Below are 13,947 nucleotides of genomic sequence, written 5' to 3'. Positions count from 1 at the left end.
CATGTGTGCATCGGATTAAATAAAATTTTATTTTAAGATGCTTGTAAACAGAAAGTGAGAGAGTGCTTCACAGCTGCTGTGTGGAACAGGTAAAGTTTTTTTTTTTTGTTTTTTTTTTTTTTAAGTGGTGCTTGCTAAGGAAAGGAATGAAACCTTGGAAAAAAATTGTTAGGGTTGATACATTTGTCACATTATAACAATATATGTATACCGTGTGTGTGTGTGTGTGTGTGTGTGTGTGTGTGTGTGTATGTATGTAGTGGTCCTGATGATTTGTTAGTGTGACCACATGATTTTAATTTGGCAAACAAAAGAGTTTTAATATTAAAACAGTTTTGTCTGTTGGACCTCATGACTTTCAGTCGCAACTCGCGGTCTCACCACATAACTTTGTGCAATATATTTATATTTTCTTAAATGTATAAGAAGAAAGTATAATAAAACACTTTTGCAAAATCAAAGCCTCTCTATAATAACTTAGACTACGTGACTTTGATTTTGCAACCAACAAACAAAAGTGTTTATTTTTATTTTTATAATAAATAAATAAAACAAGAAATAAATTGTGGTGCGACCAACAAAGTCATGTGGTCCAACAGGCAAGTGTTTTAACTTACCATAGAGAGGCTTTGATTTTGCAGACTCTAAAATATTAGAGTTCCTAATATTTTGTAAGAATATATTTATTCCCTCTAAAATATTTAGGTAATAGTAATAACAAAACACGTTTGTCTGCAAAGTTATGTGGTCTGACCAAGTCAAGAAGTCCAACAGTCAAAAGTGTTTTAATATTAAAAGCAAAATCAAGTCATGGCGTTACCAAAAAAGTCTTGTGGTCTTACTACTGTAACTCATCATCATAGAGATGACTCCTGCAGACCCTCATGACTGTGTTAAGGTCAACATCCCTCTTAAAATATCAGATTATTTGGTATTTTCATGACAAGGCAAGGTTAGTTCATGTTGTAAAATGTCATGTGGTGCAAGTTCTCAAAACGTTAATATTTATGAAATATAAATATAAACAACTTTTAAAAAAAATAATGATTAAGATGTGAAATATCTAGTTTTGTAATCATAATCTGATACTCTAGCCATGATGAATGAAGATGAGGGTTTAGGGTTTCGTGAAAGAGTATGTGGGTGGTAAACGTACGCTCTCAGATTGATGGAGGGGCCTCTAAATCAGTGTGGCCCAACTCTGAAATCAAAATCAGCACCTATCCCATTCTCTCTTTAATCAAGGGAAAAGTAAGACCTCCCAAATTACACCGCCAATCAGGTCGTGGGGTTTTAGAGGGTGTGTGTGTGGAGGTCCGACTTTTCATGTAATCAGCGTCTCTGCAGGCCAGCGACTTCTTAGTGTGTATCCCTCATTAGTGCTGACTTCTCCCATCAGATCAGCATCATCACAACATGCTCTTAAAATCACTGCTGTTGTTCCCTTTTACCAGGCCCCTCAGAGTCAAGTTCGTACCTGATGCCGTCTTTAACTCTCAATGCTGTTGTTCCAATAATAGGCTTGATGGCAGGCTCGTTTACTCAGGGGGAAATAAAACATTATTTTGTAACTTTACAAGTGTGTGAGTCAGCCCTTCAGCTTCCTACAGTAGGTCCCACAGTGTAATAGTACCATGCAGCGAACAAAGTAAAATTTGCCAAGCACCAAATGTGAAAATCTTTCCTTAGCAAGTAAATAAAACCATTAGCTGGTAACTATTTTTTAACTATTGGAAATTTAATTTAATTATATTTTAGTTGGATTTCTTATTTTAGTTGAATATTATATCACGCACACAAAATTTATGGTATACAAATTGCTTATCTACCAGCCATTGGTAGGTTTGACGGGAAGCTGATTTTGGACTCTAGTACCACATTCCTTATAGCCACTAGACAAATGGCTTCTACTTCACATGCAGTCCATCAGAAGCTATACAGTAGCTTCACTAAAAGCCTAAGATATAATTATTGATCCTCATGGTTGTTGTCTTTCATTTGTATTGATTGTGTGTGCGAGAGAGTGAATGTGAAATGAACCTGTCTCGCTGTGATTGAGAGCTCTCTTTATGGATGTAGCTTGAGCAAGTTTTTGTTGTCCCATCCTCAAATTCCGTCGTCCATCTGACATTCGGCCCATTTTCTTCGAAATGTCAGTTATCTTTTCGAATCGCCGACCTGAACGGTTTATCAAGGTCCATTCCAGGTTGTAAGGAACATTCATTTTTACCCCCACCTACTCTTGACACACTTCACTAAGATCCTCATAAGTTTTTAGATTGCCATCATCTGTTAGTGTGATGACCTTTTCATCTTTGATGACACTTTTTCTTTGATTTCCTCCCTTCTTTGAAATCTAAAAGCCAGCAGAACTCTTTGTGCTGCACGCCAGACAGCAAAAAAATGCTTAAAATTATATTTCAATCAATTTTTTTGTCCTTCTTTTGTACTGGAAGCACAGAAAGGTGGAGACTCAGTTGGGTTGGACCTGCTGCTGTTTTGAACATTTGTGTTATTGGGAGCTTTTTATGTCTATAAATGTTCCCCTTCATCTATTCATACTGCGGGAGACAGCAAAAGGATTAGGAATACACAAACAGGCATAGATTTTAATTCTGAAAAGCAAAGTGATTTTCTGTAAATATTTTATTTTGACACACATTTTTACTCTCTCTCTTTCTCAGAGTGGCCAGTTCTACAAGGTGTCAAATGAGAACTATCACAAGGCAGCAGACGAGGTCAACGCCAAGTTCAAGTGAGTTCAGAATTACACACCATGGCGTTCATCAGCTTTAAGTCCAACATTAATACAGCTTAAATCCTGCCTTTTCAGACGCAATACATTGTGTAAGTAAGATGCATGTATGCAAATGTGAGCTAACACTGATGCTGGGTAGCTCCTTGGCTGCTTTGCATATTTCACAATGAGCATTTGTTCTAGCATCTCTGTCAGTTCCCATTTACACAAGGCTGTAGTTAAGTGTGGTATAGGTTTCATTTAAAAAATGAGAATTCTAACGTTATTTACTCGCCCTCATATTTTTTTAAACATCTTTGTTTAGAGAATGTCCAAGTTGCTCACTTCCATACAACGAAAGCCAATGAAGACCAGGGGCACCATTATAAAAGTAGCCCTTATGAATCATGCGTTATATTTTTCTGAAGCCATGCGAAAGCCTTGTTTAAGGAACAGAGCAAAATTTAAGGTGTTATTAACTGAAAATCTTGCTTGGCATCATTAACTTCCATTATATGGAGAATATCTTGCTATAAAATGACTCCTTTGTGTTTTACGGTAGAAGGAAAGTCCTACGGGTGTAAAAAGAAACACATGAGGTTGAGTAAATGATGAACAGAATTTGGTCAAACTATCCCTTTGAATCTACAAAAAACATATGCAATCATGTTTCCATCATCTATTTGGACAAACTTCGATAAAGTCTTGTCATGAATGTGAAATCTTGACCATTAGGCTACTGTAGCTGGAAACATGTAACTGAAGAGCCCTACAATTATAGGACATTTTGGCTCCATATGTCTTAATGTGGCCTATTAGCCCCAATAGTAATGCATGTTGGTAAAGGGGAAGTGAATGAAGGCCAGCCTGTTTCAGGACTAGCCTGCGCTCACAAATCGCATTAGGCTGTCATTATCCCTCTTCCTCAGTGCCAACACAGGGATCATCGTCTCTTTAGAAATGTCAGAAATTGATTTGTGGTGTCCAGTGGGGCAGGATCGGAGTCGGGAGGGGGGAGGTTGCGCGGCTAATGCTAAATTGCATTAAGAAATGCATTAAAATAGCATTAGCCTGACATGGTTCTTCGCACAGGCCTGGACTGGGGTGTCATGTGACCAGCGGGGCAACAGTGGATGCTGTGATTGGCTGATTGCATTAGAGAGGTGCATTAGCAACGCTGTGATTGGATTACGGGGTGGAGGGAAAAGCGTGTGTGAGAGGGCTTTTTTGTATATAATGAAATGTCTTCAAGGTCTGATGTTTCACGAGGAAAGACGCAGCTTTACTGACTGCGAGAATAATGAGGTTTAACTGCACGTGCGTGAGAAAGAAGAAAGGAAACATAAAAGTCTCTGTATTATATGAATGATGGGCCACAGGTGTGTTTAGGTTGTACATTAGAAACAAGTCTATCTGTATTGCTTTTCCCAAATGGATATTCCAAACATATCTCCCCTCTAAAGGGAAAACAGGCGATAAGATCCTATCAGGAATTGGGTTGAGTAAAAAGAATTAAGTATATTTTGTCTGAGCCTTTTGATTTCCTGAAAGTTGAAACTGCCCTGGAGATGGAGGTCCAAATCTGCATAATTGATGGAATTAACATGAGTTTGAAATGATAATCTTTTACTTGAAGTTGTAAATGATCGTCTCTTCGACATCTTTATTCTCTCAGTAGCTGAAAGCTTTAGATGTGCTTGTGGGTTTCACTTCTGGAAAAATCAGTCTGAGGTCAAATGGTCTAATTGCTTTGGGATGTTTGCACATCTGTAAAATAAAATGGCTATTTGATTTAACATGATTTATTTTAATTTACCTTATTCCATGAATAACAAAGGGGTGTTGTAATGTTTTTTTGCAATGCCTTTACATCTGTATAATAACATCTGATTTACCCAGGTAAAGCATGTTCCTTGATCGACACCCTTTGTTGTAGGGTTAGGCCTATCCTTATTGGTGACTTCTGAGACATGAATCAGCAGCCGTTGATGACAGATTGTGTCTAGCAACATGGCAAGTTGAGAAATGTTCTATTTATGCAAGTGTGGAGTGACTAGATAAACAACACAAACAATGGAGAAGTTTAAAAAAAATCCTATGTATTTCTCTGACCATGTGCTGGGACAGTATAAGATGATGTGTGAAAAACATCTGTGATTGTTCAGCTTTGATATTATATATTTATATTAAAAAATATATATTTTAGGGGATGAAATATTATAGAAACTAGAGCTGCACGATTAATCATTAAGTCAAAATCATTAAAAATCATTAAATTCAAAGATCACACGGTTACAATAATTGAGATTTTCACAGAAGTAATGGGATAAAAGTATATAATCCAGATATAAATGCTGATCTCTAAGGTAGCGATCAAAATAGTTAATCACCTTTTGAAAGAAACTTGACACTTTAATTAACCACTGTATCATTACATCATTACACCAGTAGGTGGCGACAAGTAACTGTTCAAAAAAGTATTTGTCATTGAATCATTCATTCAAAAGATTTGTTCAAAAATTCTGATTAATCCAGTAATGAAACAAGTGAAGTATTTATGAGTAAGTCAGTGAATAATTTATTCAAACACAAAATTATTTAAAATAATTGATTCAGATTAATTAGTAATTTTAAATAGATTGCAGCAATTAAAGGAGAACTCCGGTCAATTTTAACATTGAGCTCATTATTTTGTAAATTTGGAGTGCTGTCAATACAGAAAACAATGACATAAATCGGTGTTGCCTACACCGCGTTATCCTCTTTTTAAAATTTGCACCCTGTTGACTTCAATGGGGCAAGTTTTAAACCTGCTTTTAGCCTCTTAACATCCTTGATGTGTCATTACAAGTGCAGAGCCAATGTGAGTGATTCCTTCAGAGTGAACACGGGTGAATCTGCAGTAGATGTGAAAGATATGAATAAAAATGAAGTTATTTAAGCCAGCGCACATACCTGTATTTACATCCTGTTTTCGGTCGAAGTCCACAGTAATCGATTGTCGAGTTCACGCGCGTGATAAACCTATGCACGTGAACTCGACAATCGATTACTGTGGACTTCGACCGAAAACAGGATGTAAATACAGGTATGTGCGCTGGCTGAAATAACATCATTTTTATTAATATCTTTCACATCTACTGCAGTCAGATTCACCCGTGATCACTCTGAAGGAATCACTCACATTGGCTGTGCACTTGTAATGACACATCAAGGATGTTAAGAGGCTAAAAGCAGGTTTAAAACTTGAAGTCATCAGGGTGCAAATTTTAAAAAGAGGATAACACGGTGTAAGCAACACCGATTTTTGTCATTGTTCTCTGTATTGACAGCACTCCAAATTTACAAAAAAATGCAACATTTTGTCTGAACAGCTAGTAAATTGCGTTATTTTGTTTAGTTGTCCGTTCAGAATCATGGGAGAATCATGCAGCTTTAATAGAAACTGATTGGATGTCAACAAAGTAATGACGTTCATAACCGCTTCTAGGCCAAACAGAACTCAAAACACCTTTGAGAACCAAGCAATACAGTGATGACATGGTGAACTGAACTTTCAGGGATGGGTTTGGAATGACATTTCTGTCATCGAATGGTTTTCTGATATGGTTATGGTTTAAGGTTGGGAATTTAGACTTGGAAAATTGGTGCAAGTAATGTTTAGGATTTAGAATTAAAGGACAGGGTTTAGTTTAAGTGAAGATTAAGATGTTAAGTTTGAGGTTAGACAGTTAAAGTAGAGGTTAGGAGCAGGTTGGAATTAGAAATAATTGTTAAGCATCAGATGATGCTGAAGAATACATGCACAAATGCTTGCATTCAATGCTTGTCTGCTCACACACACATATGAAACAGCTCTTCCACACACACATATGAAACAGCTCTTCCACACACTTATGCACACACACAGCCTGTTGAGCTATGCAGCCGTGGATGCTGGTTGAATTACAGATAAATGCTTGACTGGAAGAATGGGATGTTGTCTTCAGCCACCTGTCAGTGCTGACCTTTGCCTCATCCCTATGATGCTGTGTTTAAGCATGCACTCTGTGTGTTTGTCTTGCGTCCCCAGGGTGTTACCGAACTCTGTCACATCAAAGCAGTTTCACAGTGTTGACCTCTCCCTATGTTCTGCTATCTTCTGTTCTCTAAATGGGTTTAAATGTCTCTGCTCACCCAGTTTAGTCGCCCATTAACGTGTCCTGTTTAGGTCAGAGTGCACTTGTTGGAATTAGTGTTCCAATGCACTACGCCACATTTTCACATCACTATCAGTCTGCTTTTCATGAATAGTTAAACTAAAGCCATTTCTCAATGTGTGTTCTTAAGTGATCTTGTGTTCTCGTACATCATCAACCATCAAAGTTCAATTCCAATACTCAAGAACACAAGTGCAGAGGATGCATGAAAGTACCCGGATGTGTTCTTGATATTGAGGATGCATCGAATGCAGACTTGAGAGAATCAAACCGTTAGAAATTACAGAAGACGCTGCGAGAGGACGATGTACGGAAGCCTGTAAGCTTTAAACCTCTAGCTCTCACTTAAAAGACTGACGCCTCGCGAAAGAAAACATTTGTCATATTTTGTTTTGCTTAATTTTAATAAAGTGATAAAGACCTGGAGACCGCTCTTTGCATTCTTGGAATTGAGAAACAGTCCAGGTATAGGTTGAAACTTGTGAATTTAGTGTTATGTAATAATACATTTTTACATTTTCAAAAAAAAAAAAATCTGATGTTATAACAGTTTTTATTTATAAATAAAAATAAAACTACTTAGTAAAATCAATTGTTTTGAATGCTATAAGTGAATATTTTTATTTCCTAATAAATTATTTATAATTATGTATATTATATACAGTACATTGTTTTCCAAAAATTACATTTGGTGGCATTATTAAATGATGTAACTTTCAGTGAGTGTTAAAAGATAGCAATGGAATCTTAATTAAACCATAGGAAATCAGTTGATATCCAATACAATACCAATATATCTTGGATCCCTAGCACCTTCATTTGCATATAGAGGTTATTTTGAGAGTGTGTGTTGGTATTTCTCACGTCTCCTTGGAAAAGCCCCATAATCCAAAGCGAGATCTCAGACTATAATAGTCTGCTCTTTAGAAGAAATAACTCCTCTTAAAAGGCCATGAAGTTTGACTGCCTATTGAAGCACAGCTTGACCTGTCTCAGAGAACACAATTATAGCTATTACAGTGAAATATAAGTGAACGGCAGTAGACAAGCCATAATATTTAAGCTAAGTATTCTGTTTTAAAAGAGGTCAGTCGACAGCTGAACAGCAAAGAATATCAATGCGGAGTAAATGGCCTTCTCACTCAACAAGAGGAGCTCCACACACACAGTTATGACACAGTTATGCTGTCACAGGTTATCAAACCCTCATCATCTTGAAAGTGTGTCTCCAGACTGCAGACGGACCACTCTTAGCTCGGTTACATCTTTACCTATAAATCATTCCTCCAACTGTTTTGTCTTTCCTTGCCTTTCTCACCCTGGTATCTGACCTCTGCTCATCTTCTCTCCCCCCTCCATTCTCCTCTCTTTCCAGCCTGAAAGGTAATGGGACGATGCGAGTTCGTTTCGGAGTCCGTGGCGTCTCCTCTTCCCTCTCGCAACTGATGGATCATGTTTTAAAAACGACGAAAATGAGTGCTTATCATTTTTCTTCGTAACTGCTTCATTTGTTTTGATTTCTGTCTGCCTGTCACACACGCCGTCAGCTCCTAAATGAACATACATGTGTTTTTTTCAGAAGTGGACGCTTAACCTCTTCACCCCGCTAGACTGCGAGTGCTCATAATGATGACGGATAGTCACATGTCTGTTAAGAGAGAGACGTCTCAGTTCATCCGAGCCGACTGTAAAACACTGGAGTTAAATACGCAGCGCCGGCGGACCGATATTTCATTAGTCTTGATTTGCGAGAATTAAGACTGTTTGAGAAATGTGTGCTGGTATTTTAACAAGCGGAATGCAGTAGGAAGAGGGTGTCTTTGTGCCTTTCGTCTGCCGTTTCTCCTTGCGCTACTGTGCCCGAATGTTTTTTTGCCTAGTAAATCCCCTACAGACCAGCACACCTATAGGAAGTCCTTTATGTGCTAGTGTAGGTTAAAAGGAAGGTTAGAACCATTGGATAATTTAGAGCACAGTTTCTTTCTGTCCTTTCTCCTCTTTTCCCTGTCTTTCATTCAGAAGCTCTCTCTTTCTCGCTCCTCCTGTGATAAAGCATCTCATATCTGTGTGTCTCTCTCAGCCCTCGGTGTCACAGTCATCCGAGCGCCTGCTCGCTGTGATTTATGACCCACATCTACTTCTTTTCTTCCAAAAACCATTTCAGCTGGATGGAGGGATTTACACGCGGACATAAATAAATATATACACGCCTATGATATCATAGAGCTGTCCTGCTTTCTGACGCCCGATCTGTGGGTTGCGAGGGAGAGAATGGGAGATAGAAAGAGAGATGGTGAAGGTGTCATTCAGCTGTGTTGATGTGTGGATATTTTACCCATAATGCCATTGGCATTAGGTTTAAACCTCAGATGACGTGTTTGAACAACAAAGCTTTTTCCCTCCTATGTTTTTTTTCTCCAAAACCAATTTGCATACTATCCGTTCTATGTAACATAATATTTAATATTAGGAGTAGTGTGTCCCTAATCATAATATGTTGAAAGTAGTATGCCAATGGTGATATGCTTTATCTGAAGTATACATGTTGTTGTTTTTTTTTACTGTTCAATTTTGGGGGCAGAATGAATTTCTTATTGTTTTTGAAAAAAGTCTCTTATGCTCACCAAGGCTGCATTTATTTGATAGAAAATACAGTAAAACAGTAACATTGTGAAGTCTTCAGAAATCATTCTTATATGCTGATTTGGTCCTTATCTTTTGCTGAAATATTTCTTATTATCAATGTTGAAAACAGTTGTGCTGCCTAATATTTTTGAGGAAACCATGATATTGTACTTTCTTTTCAGCATGATTTTTTTAATCATTTTTTGATAACATTATAAATGATAAAATCTTAACTGTCACAGTTAAAAAAAGGAGTTTGTGACTCTTTTGACTTCCTCAAGTGTAAATGAACTGAAGGAGACTATCATACATATTTTTTTTTTTTTTTTTTATAACACGGTGGTATGTCCCAGTACTGCCATACGGTTTAATTCAAAACTTAAAATTATATACTTTTCCATAACCAGTAAAGCACCATTACCATTGTCTAGAAGGGGGATGATGTGTGATAGACAGCAGCTGTGTGTATTTGAGTGGACGGATTGAGGAAAGGATTGAGAGATAGAGAAAAAGCAGAGGATAAGAAAAGAGAACGGGTGAATCCCCAGTCCTTCCGGGACCCAAAGAGTTGGGGTGGTGACTGACAGCGGGCGTCCATTCACTCCTTCATTCATCTGCCCTTCAGAGCAGCTAAAATGAATGACGGCTCGGATTAAACCGCGTTTGATCTAAAAAGAGCGTCTCCTTGAATAGAGCAGGATAACATCTCCCTCCCGCCCAATCCTTGCTTTGCCTTTTGCTGTCCCAAAGGTCACCCCAGTCAAATGAAGAGTTTTGTGTGTGTGTTCTAATCCTCCGGGGACAGAGGTGAAGTTTCGTTTTTGGACATGTTGGGCCTCAGATTTCATGGGAATCGGGTGGTCTTCGTCAATATGCCCAGTGTGACCCGCCCTATCCTCTGTATCTTCTCCAAAGAACGATATTTGGTTGGAAATGTGCTGTTTTTTGTGACCTTGAGTGATAGACGAGTTGTTGATAGCAATCTGCAACGTTTTGTAAAATCCAGCATGAAACTCAATGCTGTCTGGGTCAAACTTTGGATGCCCCAGAGCAAATACATTTTGAAAAAGCGCTCTTGAGTTGAGTGCACAGGTTGCTTGCTAAATATCACCATGGTAGTTTCTGCCAAAATATAATTACAGTTGCATAGAGATATTGTTACTACATTAAAATGTGGAAATCTCTATCACTGAGAGAAAAGGAAATAGAAAAGACTGAAGGTTTCTTACAAGTTTTATGGTTGATTTATATGAATAAAAAAAACAAGTAACAGTAAGCATAAAATAACTGTTTGTTGAAATCTAATTTGGTTAATCTTACTAGTCATGTTTGTGGAAGATACACAACCGGTCAAAAATGGTTTTGTATCACGATTTCCACAAAATATTAAGCAGCAAAAAGCAGGTTTCAACATTGCTCAAATGCTTTACGAGCAGAAGATCATCATATTAGAATGATTTCTGAAGGATCATGTGACACTAAAGACTGGAGTAATGATGCTGAAAATTATGAATAAAATATATTTAGATGGAAAATTGTAATAAGATTTCACATTATTACTGTTTTACTGTATTTTGCCATATACAGTCATAAGCCATATTTAAATTTGTTTAATTGATAGCGTGCATTTTCCATTTTGCTGGTAAAGAAAGTTGGCATGTATAATATGTATTTATATATAGTAGGCCTTCAGTTGTGAAATGTAGACTAGAAATATGAAAAAAGATTCCTCAGTAAAATAAATAAATAATATCTGTGTTGCATGGTTGTTTAGTTTAATTTTCTCTCAATGTAGATTCATATTGCATTCTAATATCAGACAATATATCATTTATTTGCCAAAATGTCCATATCAGTGCAGAATGTTGGGCTCAGACACATGGGACAGCTGGAGGGGTTTAGATGCAGGTGTGTTTGTCAGTGAGGGACCATCCCGCCACCGGAGAATCTAAATATCGGAGACATAGCCTAAGCTGCACTGAATAATACTGCTTTCTATTGTCTGGACGGGTGGCTTTACTTAGCTATGCTCAAGAGGTAAAACTGTCACCAGAAGTTAACTAAATCTGACAGTCAGGAAGGTCGTCAAAAGGCAAAAATGATTAGTAAAGTAGGAAAAAAAATTATTTTAAAATTAAGGGTGTGGGTTTATAAATATAAACCCATAGTATAGTGTGTTCTTTTAGGTTCTTTTGTTCAGGATGTCTACGGCCTCTACAGCTGATGTATGTCTTGAATCAGCACCTTGTTAGACCTCCTGCACTGTGATTCAACATGCAATTATCCTGCAAACTAATTCTGCACAAATCAATTCTGCTATTGACTAGTGATTGATCTGATGTTTACTTGTGAAAACACAGCAAGAACATCATTTAACATCTCTTTGTCACTGCTACAGGATCAGTTTATTAAAAATGGAAAATATAACTATGATGAATGACCACATTCATTTGCTAAATTTGTCTGTCCTCTGACTGTTCTCTCTCTCTCTCTCTCTCTCTCTCTCTCTCTCTCTCTCTCTCTCTCTCTCTCTCTCTCTCTCTCTCTCTCTCTCTCTCTCTCTCTCTCTTTCTTCCCTTCTTTTAACTTTTGGTTCTCTCTCTTTCGCTCTCTCTCTCTCTCTCTCTCTCTCTCTCTCTCTCTCTCTCTCTCTCTCTCTCTCTCTCTCTCTCTCTCTCTCTCTCTCTCTCTCTCTCTCTCTCTCTCTCTCTCTCTCTCTCTCTCTCTCTCTCTCTCTCTCTCGCTCTCACAGGCGATATGAAATTAGTCCAGTGTGCACTGACCTTCAGGGGCAGATTCTGAAGTGCTACAGAGAAAATGCTGGGAAAACTCTGCTGTGCTCCAACATCGCCTCTCAATACCTACAGTGTGTCAACAATGCTAAACAGGTGAATATGTGAGTGTGTGTTTGTTTATGCCTGATATTTTCACCACTGGATAGTCTTAGTTTAGTTGAATCAGATCCAAAATATCCTTAACATGATGTTTATTCAGTTTTATTTTTGCTAATTTTGTTTTAACCCAAGATTAAGAACTGATTAATTGCAATTAATTGCATCTAAGTTATTATTGCATGCAATTAAACATAAAAGTTTATTTCATCTAACATCTATATATATATATATATACAGTATATATAATATATATATATAAAATATATAATATATATATACAAACACATTTTTCATAACTTATTTTTTATTTATATGGTAAATACGTGTACAGTTTGAGATCTTTATTCCAGGGCACCTCAGATGTAAAATGTTAATGTTTTAATATAAATGTAAAATAGTTTGTAAAAGAATCACTCATGCAAGTCAAAAAAATTTGCCTCATTTGCCCATAGTGCATGTGTCTTCTGTTTTGTGCATTCTACCAGTTCCCAGCAACCCCAGCGTAGGAATTAGCATCTACAGCTGCTCTTTAGCCTCCAGCATTAAGATCCAGTGAAACAGCCTTGCCATCCTCTCCAAGCTCTGTAACACACTCTCTGCCTGACCCACACCTCCATTTGCAAATCGAAACTTTTGCCTAGCGTTCTCTTCACTTTCTGCTTGGCTACAGGCGCCACTAAGTTCACTCTAAATTGTAGGCTCAGATGAAAGAGTAATTTCCATAATACCAGCTGACAGCTGCTGTTCTTGGTGCGGGCCTAAGTGTGTGTTAAATGAAGTAAGTGGAAACGGGGACAAGAAATTTAAATAGCACCGTCCCACAATCCCCCACTACCGCAACATCCCCGGTCCCGATTCTACAATGCAAGGATGGCAATGGGCAGAATTGGACCGACCCTCTCTGAAAATCTCCTCCGCACACTCCAGCAATTCCACGCAAACACAATTTATATTCAGATGGGTCTTTCCATTAGATTTTTACAACGGCACAGTTTTTGGGTAGCGAGAGCAAAAGAGTGTTGCCCTCTTGGGTATTAGTTTAATGCAGCGCTGTGAATTCTGCAGCACTTAAGCAATACATCATGTAAATAAAGAGATGTTTTATTCATAGTTGTGTATGCGCCGAATTTACCTGTAACTTCTTTAGCATCTCTAATGTTTTTGTGTTTGCGTATATGCATGTTCGTGTGCTCAGGCCTGTTCTTAGTATTGTTGTCTGGTAAATTGAATATGGGTATGAGGTATTTTACGATTTTATTGACTCTGCTGTGAGGATCAGAGCTTACCTGTGTAATAAGCATTTATTAGTCACACAGAAACACCAAAAAATAACAGCCAGATAACAAAGTAGCTAAACAGCTTATGTGTTGTGTGTATGTGTGAGAAAGAGAGATGGAGTCCTATTCCTCTGTAGTCATGCAAAGTGTGTGAATTTGAAATTTTGTTTTGTTTTATACCAGACCTGCAGTGAAATGTCTTTTGACAAACCATA

At 37.6% G+C, this 13,947-nt stretch overlaps 1 protein-coding gene across 7 annotated transcripts in view; it reads left to right on the top strand.

Annotated features, from left to right (window-relative positions):
* Positions 1-13,947, top strand: part of chchd3a (coiled-coil-helix-coiled-coil-helix domain containing 3a) — a 68,202-nt gene that overhangs the window by 50,012 nt on the left and 4,243 nt on the right. For 4 of the 7 annotated variants that reach the window (XM_081363321.1, XM_081363319.1, XM_081363317.1 and 1 more), the window contains 2 exons: positions 2,685-2,755; positions 12,314-12,449. In XM_081363321.1, the coding sequence (XP_081219447.1) occupies positions 2,685-2,755; positions 12,314-12,449 (207 nt within the window). Of the gene's footprint in view, positions 1-2,684; positions 2,756-12,313; positions 12,458-13,947 lie in introns of all 7 variants that reach the window. The other 3 variants (XM_081363322.1, XM_081363320.1, XM_081363318.1) reach the window with 1 other exon arrangement.

The sequence above is a fragment of the Scardinius erythrophthalmus genome (genome assembly GCF_964197995.2).
Source record: "Scardinius erythrophthalmus genome assembly, chromosome: 4".
In the NCBI taxonomy this organism is placed as follows: domain Eukaryota; kingdom Metazoa; phylum Chordata; class Actinopteri; order Cypriniformes; family Leuciscidae; genus Scardinius; species Scardinius erythrophthalmus.
Note: the sequence above shows the minus strand (reverse complement) of the source record. Positions and strands in the feature narration are given on the sequence as shown.